Below are 18728 nucleotides of genomic sequence, written 5' to 3'. Positions count from 1 at the left end.
AGTACATTGGGTACCCCACACGAGGGCGGTAAATAGAATTTCCGACATTTAACTTCAATGCCTCTTCCTCATCTAAGCCGGGTTCAACTCGCATTCAAAGAAAGTCATTTAGCAACAGAAGCGAACGCTAACTTACTGTTCTATACTTGTACTGAAAATGGGAGATCCTGTGGCTGGTTACACGTCCCGACTTCAACAGCAGGTCAGCTCTGATACTTTACGTATACCTACCTCTTGGTTTGCAATAATGAAATTAAGCAAGTGTAGCTCCGCCAACGTGGACATGTTGGGCTAGTTGCTGACGTAATGTGTGGCAAGGCAGCTAGCCAACTTGTAGTTCTGCTTGTAACTGGCTAAACGTTGCAGCAGCTTGCTAGCTGCTTGAAATCTGCTATAAAACGTGAATTCAGGCTAAAGTGTTATCTTTATTGTATTCTAGCCAGCCAGTCTCACTCTGCGTGTGAAAAATTACCCAATTGTCATACTAAAAGTGAAGATATCTTTAATAGAAAACGACTCAATTATTATTTATTTATCCTTTTATTTAACAAGGTAAGTCAGTTAAGAATAAATGCTTGTTTACAATGTCGGCCTACACCGGCCAAACCCGGACGACGCTGGGCCAATGTGCGCCGTCCTATGGGACTCCCAATCACGGCCGGTTGTGATACAGGCTGGATTGGAACCAGGATGTCTGTAGTGACGCCTCTAGCACTGAGATTCAGTTCCTTAGACCGCGGCACCACTCAGCAGTTAGTTACTTGAGTAAAAGTACAAAAGTGGTTTTAAATATACTGAACCTGTTAAGTATCAAAAGTAAATGTAATTGCTAAAATATACTTAAGCATCGAAAGTAAAAGTATTAGTAATTTCAACTTCCTTATAAGCAAACCAGACTGTACGGATAGGCAGGGGCACACTCTAACACACAGACATTATTTAAGCAATAAGGCCGGAGGGGTGTGGTATATGGCCAATATACCACGGCTAAGGGCTGTTCTTCCACGGAATGCCTGGGTACATGCCTTAGCCATGGTATATTGGCCATATACCACAAACCCCCGAGGTGCCTTATTGCAATTATAAACTGGTTACCAACGTAGTTAGCGCAGTAAAAATAAATGTTTTGTCATACACTGGTATAAGGTCTGATATACCACGGCTCTCAGTTAATCAGCATTCAGGGATCAAACCACCCAGTTTATAATTACAAACCAAGCATGTGTGTTTAGTGAGACTCCCAGATCAGAGGCAGTAGGGATGACCAGTGTTTTCTTGATAAGTGTGTAAATTTCACCATTTGTCTGTCCTGATAAGCTTTCAAAATTGTAAAGAGTACTTTTGTGTGTGTCAGGGAAAATGTATGGAGTAAAAAGTACATTGTTTTCTTTAGGAATGTAGTAAAGTAAAAGTTGTCAAATATATAAATAGTAGTACTTTTACACCAATGGACAGGTAACAGGTAAGTCAGCTGTCACTCATGCCGCATTCAAAACAACTGGGAACTCAGAAAAAATCCAGATCCGACTGGGAAAAATCGTTTTGAACGGTCATCCAACTCGGAATTGAAAGTCGGAAACTCGGGCATCTTTCTTGAGCTCCGACTTTCAACCTGAAGATCACTGACGTCATGATTTTACCTATTTTTTTTAATATATATTTTTTTATATATAAAGTTCCCAGTTGTCTTGATAACACCTTTGATGTTGATGACGAAGGAAGATGCAGTGTGCACGCCCTTCCCATCTAGACATTTACTGATAACAATCATATTAAATCAACATTATTCTGTAATAGACAATTATTTGCTAGCTAACTTAGCTAGCTGACGGTTTCAATTTTGTTCTGACATCTGATTTCCTCAATCTGTGCTGATATCAGTACCTAAGCCTTAGTTTATGAGTCAAAGGCCTGAATATTGTCATACACTGCACATTGTACCTCAATCAATGTTTTTGTAGAGGCAGGACATGTTGTTGACAGTGAACCCTTTCTCCGTCTAGGAGCTGGAGATCCATTCCCTGACTGCAGAGCTCGAGAGCCTGAAGAACCCACAGGGCCTGGGCTTGTCCCCACACCTGGATGGGCTGAGAGAGGAGAATGCCAAGCTCAAATACCGCCTCAATGTCCTCAAAAGGGTGAGTGATCACGAGTAGGAATTTCCACACGCCGCTCTAGCTACATTAATGTTATGAGATTGAGCTATCGTTTTTGTTCATGCACACAGGAGGTGACTAAATGCTTAGTTTCACCTGTTATGTCCTCTTTCATTACTGGTCAGAAGAGAGGGTGAGAGAGAGACAGAGGCTGAGTTGCTCTATATGTTCTACTGAAGGGCTGTCTCTCTATGCTCTCCCCCAAAGATCCTGTGGGAGGGGAGGAGAGATTCTGGGTTGCCTTTATAGGTTGTCCTCTATACATTGTATTGTAGTGCTCTCTGTATATTTTCCCTATCCAGAGTCTGCAGGAGGAGAGGAGCCAGTGCAGTAAAACCATGATGAACATCAACCAGCGCCTGCAGGAGATCTTTGGGGAGGCCATCCGGGAGGCCTGCCCCGACCTGGAGAACCCTCCCCTGGCCGTCACCCCCAACCAGCAGGCCAAGTTTGGGGACTACCAGTGTAACAGCGCTATGGCCATGGCCCAGGTGGGACTAGAACACTGATGGATCTTATTCTCTGACTCTTCTTTTCTCTGAATCTCTTTTACACTCGCTCTTAATTTCTTACCTGTTTTGATATGTGTTTGTGTTGTCTCGCTGTCCCTCTGATCTCTCTACTGTAACTCTTTCTTTCAGTCTCTATCGATTGCTCTTTCTGAGAGAGTTTAGCATATAGCCTAAATATCAACAGTCATTTGAGCAGTTAGGTGGTGAATGAAATGGGAGTGTAATTGTTTTGGACTTGTGTTTCAGATGATGAAATCAAAGGGCCTGAAAGTTAACCCCAGGCAGATCGCTGAGAATATTCAGCAGAACATTCCTGACAATGAGCTCATTGAGAAGACAGAAATTGCTGGACCAGGTTTTTGCCCGCATACAATATTTAAGATAGTCCTTAGTTGAAACAAACACAAAGCTGAGGGATGGGCCTGGAGAAATGTGACCACTCTGAAATTCATAATCTGAGCTATAGATGCCAGGACTGACCATCCATGATATAGTTTTAACCATGTTTTAAGGCTATATACAGTGTTTGTTCACATTTACATAGTTTACAAACAATGGAGCAAAGCAAGCTTATTTTGGGTTCTGAAGGGGTATTACAGTTTGAGCTCATGAGGCATTTTTAAGTTATATTCTTCAAGAATCAATGGGTATATATAATTAATTTCTATGTCCAAAAATGGATGCAGCAACTAAGGATTCTAGATTTAATTGATTATAGTCATGTGCTCAATGAACTGAGGGCTGTTACATTGCTTTTTGTACCCTCAGGGTTCATCAATGTTCACCTTAAGAGATCGTTTGTGTCCAAACTGCTGACCAATCTGCTACTCAACGGTGTCCAACCTCCTCGCTTAGAGAGCAAGAAGAAGGTAGGCGAACATCCTGCTTTTACAGACCCAGCCGTTGCCCTTTTCCCTTTTTAAATGTGGGGATGAATCTTCTGTGTGTTTGGGTTTTCTAGGTTGTTGTGGACTTCTCATCTCCTAACATCGCCAAGGAGATGCACGTAGGTCACCTGCGCTCCACAATCATTGGGGACAGCATGTGTCGTCTCTTTGAGTTCCTGGGCTACGACGTCTTGAGGTCAGTCAAAATATGAAGTAAAAATATAAATTCAGTTTATCTCTTTGAAGTGTACTGGTAACACTTTATTTTATGGCACAGAAATGACCAGGTGTTTACTTAAAGTACATGCTAAAATAAATGGTAATAAAACAGTACCTAAACAAAACCTATGAATGTGTGTATAGTTTTTGTGGTACATTATTAAACATCTGTAGCAAATGCCAGTCACTAATATACCATGACTCAGCCAAATTAATGCCAACTGAGCCAGAGTCACCCCTACAATGCACCGTATGCTAGTTTATTTATGTGACATCCTGCCCTGCAGTATATCATTTTTTGTGTGTGCGTTTGTTGTCATTACTGCATTTATTTGTGTTTTGTACCCAAGGCTGAATCACGTAGGGGACTGGGGCACCCAGTTTGGGATGCTCATCGCTCACCTGCAAGACAAGTTCCCAAACTACCTGACCGTATCCCCTCCTATCGGAGACCTGCAGGCCTTCTACAAAGTGAGTCCAACCAAAACATCTGCCTTTTCTATAAAGTTGACCACTAGATGGAAGTGGTGGGTTTAAAAAAGGAAAAGGGTATGGCATCAGACATGGCATGTCCTTTCCTCTGGCCAACTTTTGAGTTGTGTAGACTATCCTAGGCATACAATACATTCTGTTCCTTACTAGTCGTCATCAGATATTTTACCTATTGTCTCCCCTGCTGATATGATTGATTCCTCACTGTTTGTGTGTCCCAGGAGTCTAAGAAGCGTTTTGACGAGGAGGAGGACTTTAAGAAGAGGGCTTACCAGTGTGTGGTCAAGCTGCAGAGCAAAGACCCAGCTTTCATCAAAGGATGGAACCTCATCTGTGACGTTTCCAGGAAGGGTGGGTGGGATGAATGGATGATGAAAGTCAAAATGTATTATAAAGGTGTTGATCTAGGGGTAGTTAGACCATATGCCAAGTACTGTGAAGAGTCAAAGATAACATTATTTAGCACAAGTAAATTCACAAAAATAAAGATATAGGCTGCAGTAGTTTAGCTTTGAAGGAAAGGTCACAATCAGACACACATGAAGTTGTGGCATTGGCCATATTGGTCTGTTTGATGTTTATCAGTGTCATGGAGTTGTTAAAATCTTCAAAATGGCAGGTTCACATGGGGTGATGAGGTTCTTCACACTAGTTTTCAGGGTGACTGCTCTATTGTCAGTCCTGTTTAATTTGTGTGTGTGTGATAAAGGTCATGGCAGGCGTGAGGCGTCGGACGTCTGACAGGTCACAGCTCTCCATACTGTGTGCGATCTCTGGAAGGATTTAAACCTTGACGTGACAGATAGGGAGAGAGAGACAATATGTTCCCAATGCCTTTATCAGCCATCAGTCCCCACGGAGACCCAGCTGAGGAAGGGCAATTAGGTTGCTCCATCCTTTTCTCTTTTTTTCTTCCTTTCACTGAATGAGTAACTTCATTTCCTCGAGTCTCATCCAAAGACATACAGTGTGTTTAGTACTGATATTCCCCTGGTGTTGCTACTGTACTCTAACAGAGATTTACCCTCCAACTCTTGTCTTTATGTCTCTCGTAGAATTCCAGAAGGTCTACAACTGTCTGGACATCCAGATCATCGAGAGAGGAGAGTCCTTCTACCAGGATAAGATGACCGCCGTGGTCAAAGAGTTTGAGGCCAAAGGTCATTCAGTTTGAATCAATCAAAACAAAGATAGCTTTACGTTGTCATTCAGTTGATTTTCAGCTTATTCATATTGAGCTAGAAGGACATCATGTACTGTTCGGCTCAGGTTGGTTGCTGTAGTTGGCCTATGTGACCAGAAGGGGGCACTGTTGTCTCAGCAATACTCGCACTCATTTTTTCCTCAATCACTCTCGCTCCCTCCCTCCCTCCCTCCAGGCCTGGTGGAGATGGATGAGGGCCGTAAGATAGTGTTTGCCCCGGGCCAGCAGATCCCCCTGACGGTGGTGAAGTCTGACGGTGGCTACACCTACGACACATCAGACCTGGCCGCCCTGCGCCAGCGGCTCTTTGACGAGAAGGCAGACATCATCATCTACGTGACGGACAGCGGCCAGGTGAGAAGGGTGTGGAGGGAAGTCTGATTGCCAGTCTGTTTGTGCTATCATTCCTACTCATTGTCATGCGATACATGTTTGGCTTTGACAAGAACAGCATTTGGGACCAACAAATTTGGGACCATGCTACCTCTGTTGTGCCTCTGAGGTCCTAGCTTTGACATCAGCGGTGTCACCTGCGGAAAATGTAATCCACTTGGGGTCAGCTGTCTGTGTCTTGGTTTCTCTGTGAGAAGACAGTCAGGGACAGGTATGAGTAGAGGACTTCAGAGTGCTGCCCACTCACTAGTTCAAGACCACAAGCATTGCCTTGTCTGAGTGTTCACTGTTATTTTTATGCTGTTGAAGTTTCTACTGGACTGGATCGTACATGCAAAATCATTAGGCTCACTGTCACTAATAGCCTGTCAAATTCTGTCAACATTCAACTGGTGTTCAATTATTTTTTTGTGCTTTTTTTTGTGACTAGTTTATTATGCGCATGTCTGTTTTTTTTCACAACAGGGCACCCACTTCCAGGTAGTGTTTGCAGCGGCTCAGATGATTGGCTGGTACGACCCCAATGTGACACGAGTGGAGCACGCTGGTTTCGGAGTGGTGCTGGGAGAGGACAAGTGAGTATCTACAAATTATTTAAGTATTTTTTTTCCAGGGTCCTATTCATTAGGGCACAAAACAATAAAATAGTTTGCAACAGAAAACAAAAATGTGTGATTCTTATTGGACAAGTCCAGGGTGCCCCTCCTGTTTTAGTACATTTTCTTCCATTTGGTGCCTAATGAATGCGACCCACATTGGCATACTCTGACATTCACAGACACATGCCTAATTTAGTGTTTTATAGCTCAGTATACTGTACTGGGCCATCCAAGAGAACACCCACCCACTTGTGGCCTCAGCAGCCTATTGAATTAGCACACTTCACTTTTATTTGTCCATTATTTGCTCTATTGGCCAATTGGTCGCGCATCGTCTTGTTGTGTATGGCTAATCGGAGTATCGTTACCGAGCAGATAATGTCACGTAGTGCATTAATAAAACATCAAACACAGGCAGAGAATATGTTGTGTTGGTCATAAGAGGCTGTAGTGGAGGTGAGAGGAGCCAACTAAGTGGTGGTTAGCGCCTGGTACTTCGCCGTAGGCTGGGAGGAAGCTGAAGCACTGTCAAACGCTGGTCACGGTCCAATACGGGAAAGTGGAAAAGCACACTTCCTTTCTCATGATCACTAATTGAACATGATTTCATTCATTGAACATGATTGGATAGAGCCATGTAAGTGGAACACTACTTATGTTAGATTAGTGGTGAAGGAAGGAAGGATGTGTTTTTGAGGTGGATTTGACCAGGGCCTGAGTGTTGTCTTTGTCTGTTTGTCCACAGAAAGAAGTTTAAGACTCGCTCCGGGGATACGGTGAGGCTGATGGACCTGCTGGACGAAGGCCTGAAGAGGTCCATGGAAAAACTCAAGGAGAAGGACAGGGACAAGGTGACGAATGGATGCTGCCTGTCTTTCCAACACTACTGCATAGCCATAAACTCTTCAACGCTTCGCAAGGCCAAATCAGGTGTGATAGTTGATAGTACTTGGCTGGGACGAAAGTGCACCGCCCACGCACCCACCCAAACACTGACAGGAGAGTGTAGAAAACGTCATTACTACAGCCTGAACAGTCATCTTACTAATGAGCGTGAAACTAGCCTGGCTGTGTGAAGTCTTTACTAAAGCACGACAGTGAGTCCATTTGGAGTTTTTAACAGAGAACAAACAGCTACTGCTCTTGCAGATTGTCTCCTGCGTTGAACACAGCGCTGTGAACGATGCCTCTCTCTCTAATCTTTGTGTTCTAAAGGCTTTTGGGATACAGAAACGCATACTGCTTCCACCTGGCATAGCTGTCTGCCTGCAAATCGCAGCCCGCCTCTTTTTGTCTGATCCTATTACTTGTGTTTGTTTCTATGAAGCAAGAAAAGGTCCTCTGAAGTGTGGTTTGGCTGATATGTTTCTGCTAAGCCTATAATTGTCAAGGATATTGAAAGTTACACACGCTGCATTAAATTATGCGGAAAAGTTAGTGGGCGTATAATTGCGCTGTTCCCTAGGGCGTAATCAATTAAGCAAACGCCGGCTGAGGGAGCCAACTCAGATCTATTCTGAGATCTTTTTATTTTGTTAGTGCAGTAAGCGTACCCCCCTCAGCCCGTTTCTCTCCAGGCCCCTACGTAGCATCGTTGGCACCACAGGGCTGGCCACGTGCCCAACCCTGCCACATGAAGCATGCATGAGAGAACCAGCTGTTCCAGACGACCAAGTATGTTGTGAAGAGGTTACGACAAAGCCTTTTCCCCCTCAGGGACTGAAAAGATTTGGCATGGATCCTCAGATCATCAAAAAGTTCTACAGCTACACCATCGAGAGCATCCTGCCCCCCCCCCCCCCCCTTTGTTTTTACATTGCTGCTACTCGCTGTTTATTATCTATGCATAGTCACTTTACCCCTACCTACATGTACAAATTACCTTGACTAACCTGTATCCCCCACACATTGACTGGCTATCGGTATCCCTTGTATACAGCCTCATTATTTTGTTGTAACTGATTTATTTTTCATTTTTTGCTTTAGTTTATTTAGTAAATATTTTCTTAACTCTATTTTCTTCAAACTGCACTGTTGTTTAAGGGCTTGTAAGTAAGCATTTCACGGTAAGGTCTACACTGTTGTATTCGGCGCATGTGACAAGTAAAATTAGATTTTTGTCCCAACCTCAAAATTAACCCGCCCTGCTCAAAACACTCAAGCACAAACATCCTATACATACAAGTGCTAAAGAACACAATCCACTCTCTCTCGGTACTTGTGAGCCTGTCCGTACGTAACAGGGTATTTGACTCGACATGGGTGTCAGAATGCCAGGTCCAACTCATAGCAGTACAGTACTTCAACTTGTCCCAGATATCTTGTGACACACAGAAACAAGTTGTGACCCATCTCAGATACCAAGTGACTGAACACATGCTGATTGGCTGTAACTCTGATCATAAGACGTCTGTGTGCCCCAGGTTCTGAGCACGGAGGATCTGACCAAGGCCCAGCGCTCGGTGGCGTTCGGCTGCATCAAGTATGCCGACCTGTCTCACAACCGCATCAACGACTACGTGTTCTCCTTCGACAAGATGCTAGACGACCGGGGCAACACGGCCGCCTACCTCCTCTACGCCTTCACCCGCATCAGGTGAGCCATCCCTGGGGAGCTACACTCACCCCCTACCCTTACAGTCCCCTGGTGGTATTAACCCAGAGTGGCCACGCCCCCAATCTGTCTCCATTTATCTGTACATGAGTGGAGGGGGGAAAAGCCGTCTTGTTCAGGGTGGTCGATGGTAACAGACTAAGTCAATAGTGCACTCCCAGGTGGCGGTGGCTCCTGCTGTGGAGGGGTTACACACGCTTGTTTGAGAATTGGGTTTGAAACCCCGGATGCTGCTCATCTTGTAGATCTGCGGTTGTAGATAGCCAAAGAACACAATGGCATTGTTCTGGGATCATTTGGTTCACTGTCAGTCCCAGTAAGGATCAGATATAGTCTCTTTTGATAGCCGGCATAATGCTCCAACTAATCTCGGTTACCCAGAAGTAAAATTATCTCGCGTAAGTTTATCATTTCCTGTTTTACTTCTGGGGGGGAAATGCCATTGACAATTGTGATTACCTTTGTGCAAAGGAAGGAAGCGAAGTCTCCTCCCTCGCAAACGGAAACTCTGGGCCAAACCACTCCCTTCGGCTAATTTCACCCATGTTTATCATGGCCAAAAAGGGAATGTTTGCTTTCATTACTTTTTATGATATAGACAATTTTGACTTTGTGGCTGTGGAACCTAGTGGAAACCGTTTATCATCCTCACACAAGCTTGAAAGTCACTGTGCCAGTTTAAGCACTGCCTTCGCCGCATCCTGATTCGTCCGAATAATCAATGATTCAAACCCTAAACCAGGAACTACTGCTGCTCGTAGTCACGAAATCCTATGTGAGCTTTGACAGATTTTCACAATTTCATCTGTCCAAGAGAGATTATGCTCCAACGAACTGAACTATCTGGATCTGCAAGTCAATTGTAGTCCAACCTAACACGTGTTGCTATAATCATGTGATAACCTGCCTACCGTAGTTACAATGTAATCACAAGGTAGGTACACTTTATAAAATGGAACTGGTCTGCCATTTATATCCTACTTCACATATCCCTTCCCCTCCTGTGTCTGCAGGTCCATAGCCCGGTTGGCTAACATCGACGAGGCAGCGCTCCGTAAAGCAGCAGAGACCACGGAGGTGCTCTTGGAGCACGACAAGGAGTGGAAGTTGGGCAAGTGTCTCCTGCGCTTCCCTGAGATCCTGCAGAAGATCCTGGATGACCTGCTGCTCCACACGCTGTGTGACTACCTGTATGAGCTGGCCACGACCTTCACAGAGTTCTACGACAGCTGTTACTGTATCGAGAAGGACCGCCAGACAGGTAGGGCAGAGACACTGGGGTGATGGAGACTGAGAAAGTATCTGTCTTTCTATAAGTTGATCTGTCTCCATTCATCTATACATTCATCCATCCAATGGTCCATACTAAATGCTGGTTATACATATCCCTTTTAGGAGTACTCTTAAAATCTGCAATTTCTTTTCTTTGCCATTCGGTAGTTGCTTTCGTGCACAGCCTCAGACTTCGGCTGGCCTCAAATAATCCTTAATATCCCATTGTGAGGGACAATCACAAACCACACCAGTCAGAGGTGTCAGAGAGCAAGTGACATTGTAAGCCAATCCGCTCACATCTGTAAGCATTTACCCTACAGTGGGCCGCATCCCTAATGTTAAGTCCTATTTACCCAGGGTTTAGCATATCACAGAGTGTTAGCTTAACGTGCTGCTCACGAGTTAGCCCCCAAGTTAGACCTCCTCGCAACCAAATTGAGTGTGAATTATAGCACATAAACCCCCTAGAGTCGATTGATACACACTACACTATGGAACTCTATGGAAAGGGGAGACTCTCACAAACACGATCGTGTTCTCACGACCCCACAAGTGTCACGGCACTCGTCTGAAGGTAACCGGTACCCTATTAAAAAAACTAATGGAAGTAAGAAGGTGCCTACCCCAAAACATGGGTTAAATATGTTTAAAAATAGCTGGGTAATATTTGATATTATATTTTATGTACAGTACCAGTCAAAAGTTTGGACCAACCGACTCATTTCAGGGTTTTTCTTTATTTTTACTGTTTTCTACATTCTAGAATAATTGTGAAGACATCAAAACTATGAAATAACACATGGAATCATGTAGTAACCAAAAAAGTGTTAATTTAATCAAAATATGTTTTCGATTTGAGATTCTTCAAATATAAAACCACCCTTTACCTTGACAGCTTTGTACGCTCTTGACATTCTCTCAACCAGCTTCACCTGGAATGCTACTGTGTGTGTGTATGTGTGTATGCCTGAACAAGGCAGTTAACCCACTGTTCCTAGGCCATCATTGAAATTTTTATTTTTTTATTTTACCATTATTTTACCAGGTAAGTTGACTGAGAACACGTTCTCATTTGCAGGAACGACCTGGGGAGTAGTTACAGGGGAGAGGGGGATGAATGAGCCAATTGTAAACTGGGGATTATTAGGTGACCATGATGGTTTGAGGGCCAGATTGGGAATTTAGCCAGGACACCGGGGTTAACACCCCTACTCTTACGATAAGTGCCATGGGATCTTTAATGACCTCAGAGAGTCAGGACACCCGTTTAACGTCCCATCCGAAAGACGGCACCCTACACAGGGCAGTGTCCCCAATCACTGCCCTGGGGCATTGGGATTTTTTTTTTTTTTTTTTTTAGACCAGAGGAAAGAGTGCCTCCTACTGGCCCTCCAACACTACTTCCAGCAGCATCTGGTCTCCCATCCAGGGACCGACCAGGACCAACCCTGCTTAGCTTCAGAAGCAAGCCAGCAGTGGTATGCAAAATAAGAATGTTCTTAACTGACTTGCCTAGTTAAATAAAGAAAGTGTGTGTGTGTGTGTGTGTGTGTGTGTATTAATTTATTTTAGGACAGACACTTCAACCTTGTTTCTTATGATTTATTCTTTGACTGTACCTTTTTTCCATTTATTAATATTATTCAATGGGCTTTAGTAGTTAAGGTCAACATCAATATTTTATCAAATAATTTGTATATATATATATATATATATATATATATATATATATATATTTTTTTTTTATACCTAAAGGGTTCCTAAAATTCTAAATCAAATAGCTAAATGAGCCATAGTATGACCATCTTTAAAAAAAAAAAAAAAACATTTAAATTTAAAAATCCATGTGTCAGTTTAGCACCCCCCCCCCCCAATGTCTATACTAAAGAATTACATTCTGAATGTCAGCTTGTTTTCCACCCTTAGTAAAAATGAAGGCCAATTTGAGTTTTAACCATACAAATGCTGGTCTACAGACCAATGGAAGTCTTTCATGAGTAGTCTATGGGTGGCTCTCAATAACACCCTGTCTTTGCTTTTGTCATCCTTTGCTAAACTGGTTTTAAAAGAGCTGACTGGGGTGTATATCATTGGATGACAATGGCATGGACATTACCAAGTGCTTGAATGACTCTAATATGACAATAACAGATGATTTGTTAGTGTAAATGAAGGGGAAGTGGTATTGTTTGTCAATTACATCAATGCCCATGTCCTATAATGACTCGTCTGTTTAATTTGCCCTCCCTCTGGCTTAATTTCTATTGGATCTCCTGATTGTCCCATGGATCGTTGAATCGTGAACATTGATTTAGTGACTGCTCTATTATTGGGATGTGATTCTGTGTAATTTTATTGGATTGAAATGACCTCCGATCTATGTGTTGACCCATCTCTCTCTCGCTGTCTCTCTCTCGACAGGTGAGGTGGTAAAGGTAAACATGTGGAGGATGCTCCTGTGTGATGCCACTGCCGCCATCATGGCCAAAGGCTTCGATATCCTGGGCATCAACCCTGTCTCCAGGATGTGACCTCATCATAGTGACATCACAATGCCCTCGTCCCATCTCCTCGGACGACAGAAATAAAGAGCCACTTCAACCCATTAACGTCACCTGGGATCTTACTGTATACAAAAAAAATAAATAATTACTGCTTGTAAAAAAAAAATAAAAAAAAAAGGATCTAGTACCCTGCTCATCATTCTCCATATAAATGTCAGAATACCTACCAAGAGATTAAGGAATGTCTGGAGAGGCTGCCAAAACAGCAATACTAACTTGAGCTACAGCTCAATCATTGCACAGGGATTCGAGATGTATGTGTTAGACCAGGGGTGTCAAACTCATTTCGCATCGTGGGCCACATACGGCCTAGGGAGATGTCAAGTGGGCCGGACCATTAAAATTATACCATACTCTGCTATAAATAACCAAAATATCATGTCTTTCCTTTGTTTTGGTGTAAAGAAGCACAAGAACATTAGGAAAATATTGAAATTTAACGAACTATCCTTTTACAAAACATTTCATGAAACACCTCATATTTCCTTAGACAAATGTGCAATTTACTTTTATCATTCACAAATATGCATTGCAACTGATCCCACTGATTGTACAAAGGCACAAAACTTTAATTGGTACTGAAAAATATAGTAATGCACTTTAAGATTAAATGAGACTTTTAAAGAAAGGAATTTTTAAACCACTTACACATACGCATATAAAATCTAAATGTAATCCCTGCGTACACCTTACAAACTAAGGAGAGTGATTTTAAATGTGTAATGAAGAAAGTGTTCGCCTGTCCTGTAAATCTGTAAACTTCATACATGAAACATACATACACATACAATACATACTGAAATCTCTTCTCAGTTGTCCTTGCAAGCCGTCATATTTTTCGCTGTGATGAGTCTCGTAGTGGCGTCGAATATTATATTCCTTCAATACCGAAACTTGTTGCAAACACACCAAGCACAAAGGTTTTCCGTGCATCTCTGTAAATAAATAGGACGTGGTCCATTTTTCTTTGAAAATTCTACACTCCTTATCTACTTTTCTCCGTTTGGATAACGACATTTTGGCTAATGAGGGTGTAGCGGAGAGGTAGAGACCAAGGTATTAACAACGTCGTAACAAGCAGCAGATGGCGCATTGATACCGTCTGCTGTTTTCAGTCTGTCTCAGTGATGCGGCTTGTCTTCTACTCTGATGGAAAGAGTGCGCCCCTTAGCGGATAATCCATGAATTGCAGCGAATTAAAAATATTAATTCCATGTCTTTTATGCATTTTTTCCACTTTCAAATTATCCTGCGGGCCTGATCGAACCTCCTTGGGGGCCGATTCCGGCCCGCGGGCCGTATGTTTGACACCCCTGTGTTAGACATTGACCTCTGTTTATTGCAGTAAATCTGGGCTGATCCTGACCCGGCCAAATCATACAGTATTTCAGATGAAAGACGTCAGTCGCGAAGGAAGGAAGCATAAGTAGCTAAACATGTATCCTTTCTTGCCGTGTGGACGGTTAAATAGAGCATTTTTGGGGCCTTTGAAATCGACAGGTTTTCTGTCATCTTAGTCCAGCTACCCCATCTGTCATCTGACTTGAAACCCATATACATATTTGTAACCCATGCACCTGTGGTATTGGTCATTTTGAGGACAGCCAAGTGCAGAAGACTTTCCTGTCCTGAAAAAGATTGAATCAAAGTATTTTAACCATATTGTAGACTTTTCAATCCACTTTCATATCAATAGGCAATTATTGCTCCCATTTATATATATTTTTGAAAATGTATTTGAAATTGCAATGATTTTCAAATTCATTTTAATTGTATTGATGCCATTACATTTTATCTACGGTTTTGTTAAAGCCTCCATAATTTCCTCACAGTAGAGACTCAAATGCATGATTCACACTTTAGGTCTGACTTAAACCTGCTGACTGAATATATATATACACTGCTCAAAAAAATAAAGGGAACACTTAAACAACACAATGTAACTCCAAGTCAATCACACTTCTGTGAAATCAAACTGTCCACTTAGGAAGCAACACTGATTGACAATAAATTTTACATGCTGTTGTGCAAATGGAATAGACAAAAGGTGGAAATTATAGGCAATTAGCAAGACACCCCCCAAAACAGGAGTGATTCTGCAGGTGGTGACCACAGACCACTTCTCAGTTCCTATGCTTCCTGGCTGATGTTTTGGTCACTTTTGAATGCTGGCGGTGCTCTCACTCTAGTGGTAGCATGAGACGGAGTCTACAACCCACACAAGTGGCTCAGGTAGTGCAGTTCATCCAGGATGGCACATCAATGCGAACTGTGGCAAAAAGGTTTGCTGTGTCTGTCAGCGTAGTGTCCAGAGCATGCAGGTGCTACCAAGAGACAGGCCAGTACATCAGGAGACGTGGAGGAGGCCGTAGGAGGGCAACAACCCAGCAGCAGGACCGGTACCTCCGCCTTTGTGCAAGGAGGTGCACTGCCAGAGCCCTGCAAAATGACCTCCAGCAGGCCACAAATGTGCATGTGTCATCATATGGTCTCACAAGGGGTCTGAGGATCTCATCTCGGTACCTAATGGCAGTCAGGCTACCTCTGGCGAGCACATCGAGGGCTGTGCGGCCCCACAAAGAAATGCCACCCCACACCATGACTGACCCATCGCCAAACCGGTCATGCTGGAGGATGTTGCAGGCATCAGAACGTTCTCCACGGCGTCTCCAGACTCTGTCACGTCTGTCACATGTGCTCATGTGCTCAGTGTGAACCTGCTTTCATCTGTGAAGAGCACAGGGCGCCAGTGGCGAATTTGCCAATGTTGGTGTTCTCTGGCAAATGCGAAACGTCCTGCACGGTGTTGGGCTGTAAGCACAACCCCCACCTGTGGACGTCGGGCCCTCATACCACCCTCATGGAGTCTGTTTCTGACCGTTTGAGCAGACACATGCACATTTGTGGCCTGCTGGAGGTCATTTTGCAGGGCTCTGGCAGTGCACCTCCTTGCACAAAGGCGGAGGTAGCGGTCCTGCTGCTGGGTTGTTGCCCTCCTCCGGCCTCCTCCACGTCTCCTGATGTACTGGCCTGTCTCTTGGTAGCACCTGCATGCTCTGGACACTACGCTGACAGACACAGCAAACCTTTTTGCCACAGTTCGCATTGATGTGCCATCCTGGATGAATTGTACTACCTGAGCCACTTGTGTGGGTTGTAGACTCCGTCTCATGCTACCACTAGAGTGAGAGCACCGCCAGCATTCAAAAGTGACCAAAACATCAGCCAGGAAGCATAGGAACTGAGAAGTGGTCTGTGGTCACCACCTGCAGAATCACTCCTGTTTTGGGGGGTGTCTTGCTAATTGCCTATACTATTCCATTTGCACAACAGCATGTAAAATTTATTGTCAATCAGTGTTGCTTCCTAAGTGGACAGTTTGATTTCACAGAAGTGTGATTGACTTGGAGTTACATTGTGTTGTTTAAATGTTCCCTTTATTTTTTTGAGCAGTGTATATATATATATATATATATATATATATATATATATATATTTATTTACTTTGTCCTTTTCAGCATGGTTCCAGCAACTATGGTGGATGTGTAACGAAGCCAGCCCATGTACAGCTTGGCTTGGCTAGGCACAGTTTGCCTTATAGTGTGAATCAGCAACAGAGAGATTTGGGGACAACAGTTGTTCTCCTCCCAAGTGACAGTGGTAGAAGATCCTCACCCTGGCTATTTACCTGCATGCCAAGGTTAAATGAACACTAATGATGAATGCCTTGTCCCATCCTGATAATCAGCTGTGTGATTAATGGAATTGATTGTCCAGCTAAATGGACAATTGCTTATTATTTACTCATTGCACAGGTAGCTGTGGACTGACCAGATATTGATTAGACTTGACTTAAGTTCTAAATTTCACATGATAACAAGGGGAAGGAGAAATAACGAGGACTAATCAGTTTGTCTTTGTCTCAATGCCAAATATCCTGTCATGGTTGGCGAGGCTCCTTTGTTAGTTAAATACTATATATTTTCTGTGCAGGTTCAATGAACAAGGTGCATCAGTGACTTCGCACAGCTTGTGACTTAACTGGCTTTACTTAGTTGGTCCTCTTGGGTCCATTGGAGCAAAGGGTGTCCACCATGGCTTTCCACTTCAGCCATTTCTGTGTGAAGACTTTTGCCCCTTGCCAGGGCTTTACTGCGTTTACCACAGCATGTGGTTGCTCACTTATTAGATCCGTGGCCTCAAATTATACTCATTAGCCTCTCAAATGAAATTGGACTAGCCTGATTAATCATCAAAACCAACATTGTATTCTCTGTCATCGCAACTAAGTGTTATGTGTTAGCAGGTGCACTAAATTACTAATTTAGTGATAAATGATAATCTCACACTCAGAGGCAGCCAAGACTTTAATTGTAAGGCTGTGTTTTCCCATGGGAAAGTTATGCACTGTTGTAGATGGATACAGACTAGTATTATGCTGTAAAGGATGCCATGAGCAATATAAATCACCTCTAAACTTGAGTTGAGCTCATAAACTGTGATAAGTGTCTGTGTATGATGCGTCACTAGAATGTATGAAATATCCATATTTATATGAATCTTTTATCATTCCCCTGCATGACTTTATAGCTAGTCTTCAATACCTACTGGAACAGCGATTCCCAGTGCCTTTATTAAAAATGTATCAATCTTCCACAATATGGGTACTTTGGTGCGCATGTCCCCGGTTGAAGGACTGTGCTGAAGGTGTTTTGACAAAGGCTTCAGGAGAAAAATGGTTTACCACATTGTTTTGGCACCAATCTTCAATAACACCTGCAATAGGATTTACTCACAGTGGAATAGAGATCCTCGGCAGTACTCTATAGTTTCATCTTATTCTGTCTCTGGTTCAGCCAGGCGGTGGACTGCACTGCACAAAATGAAGGGGTTTTTCCTCAAATGTTTACTTCAATTTCCATGGGCTGTAGTCACAGCCAGGTCTTTTGTGCTATACTACTAGGCTGCCTTGTGTTAGGTGGTTGGAGGAGAGGTTTGGTGTCGAGGGTCTGTGGAGTAATATTTCTGGCCTCTGATTCCATCTTGACCTTTTGAGTTACAAAGACAGCCCAATTCTGGTATTTTTTCCCACTAATTGGTCTTTTGACTAATCACATCAGATATTTTCACATCAGATATTTTCACATCAGAGCTTATCTGAATGGTCAAAATACCAATTAGTGAAAAAAAGTTCAGAATTGGGCTGAACATGTAAACACAACCAGAATCATCAAGTTGTCAAGAAACTTCCGAATTGCTCAACCATATGGGATGGCGTTACCCAAACCCAATCTGAAATCTTCGCCACAGGCACTAGCCCTGTTATAAGCTATACGTTTCTCTTCTAAAAGACTTATAGAAATTCCACAAAATCCCCTTTTATATCCAGCCTGATGGCCTAACCATGTGAGGTATTTTGGCTTCCCCTTCACATGCAGTTATTCAGCATATTCATGATCTTAGAATGCCTCAGTACTAGGTGCTTAAAGGGGATTCAATAATGTGATCTAGGAGATTAATCAATAAGATATGCAAATGTCATTATGCAAATATGACACGAGTGGGCGATTTGACAGCGTAAATCATTTCCTAAGAATATTGTAACAGAGGAAGAGAGAGAATGTTTGTCTTTGGAACTCAACATCATCATAAGTCCAGACCTGTAAATCTTGTGTGTGATAAAAGCACTGAGTGACATCATCTTCCTCTGGCTGTTAGCTATTTCAGATTCTTCAGAGAAAACAATCAGTGTGACTGGCTGGCTGGGATTCAAGCAGACTATCACACAACACACACACACAAAGCAAGAAGAC

At 43.1% G+C, this 18728-nt stretch overlaps 1 protein-coding gene across 1 annotated transcript; it reads left to right on the top strand.

The window, feature by feature from the left end:
- The first annotated feature begins 52 nt into the window (after window positions 1–52).
- On the top strand, window positions 53–13040 carry LOC129818167 (arginine--tRNA ligase, cytoplasmic-like). The gene is made up of 15 exons (XM_055873835.1): window positions 53–202; window positions 2004–2138; window positions 2459–2647; window positions 2915–3023; window positions 3437–3537; window positions 3630–3751; window positions 4125–4245; window positions 4488–4617; window positions 5322–5426; window positions 5646–5824; window positions 6329–6438; window positions 7208–7313; window positions 8886–9058; window positions 10090–10337; window positions 12773–13040. Exons 1-15 carry the CDS (start codon window positions 158–160, stop codon window positions 12880–12882), a joined length of 1983 nt encoding a protein of 660 aa, XP_055729810.1. The 5' UTR covers window positions 53–157; the 3' UTR covers window positions 12883–13040.
- Window positions 13041–18728: the final 5688 nt, after the last annotated feature.

The sequence above is a fragment of the Salvelinus fontinalis genome, chromosome 2 (genome assembly GCF_029448725.1).
Source record: "Salvelinus fontinalis isolate EN_2023a chromosome 2, ASM2944872v1, whole genome shotgun sequence".
Lineage (NCBI taxonomy): Eukaryota > Metazoa > Chordata > Actinopteri > Salmoniformes > Salmonidae > Salvelinus > Salvelinus fontinalis.
This window is presented reverse-complemented; position numbering and strand designations above follow the sequence as displayed.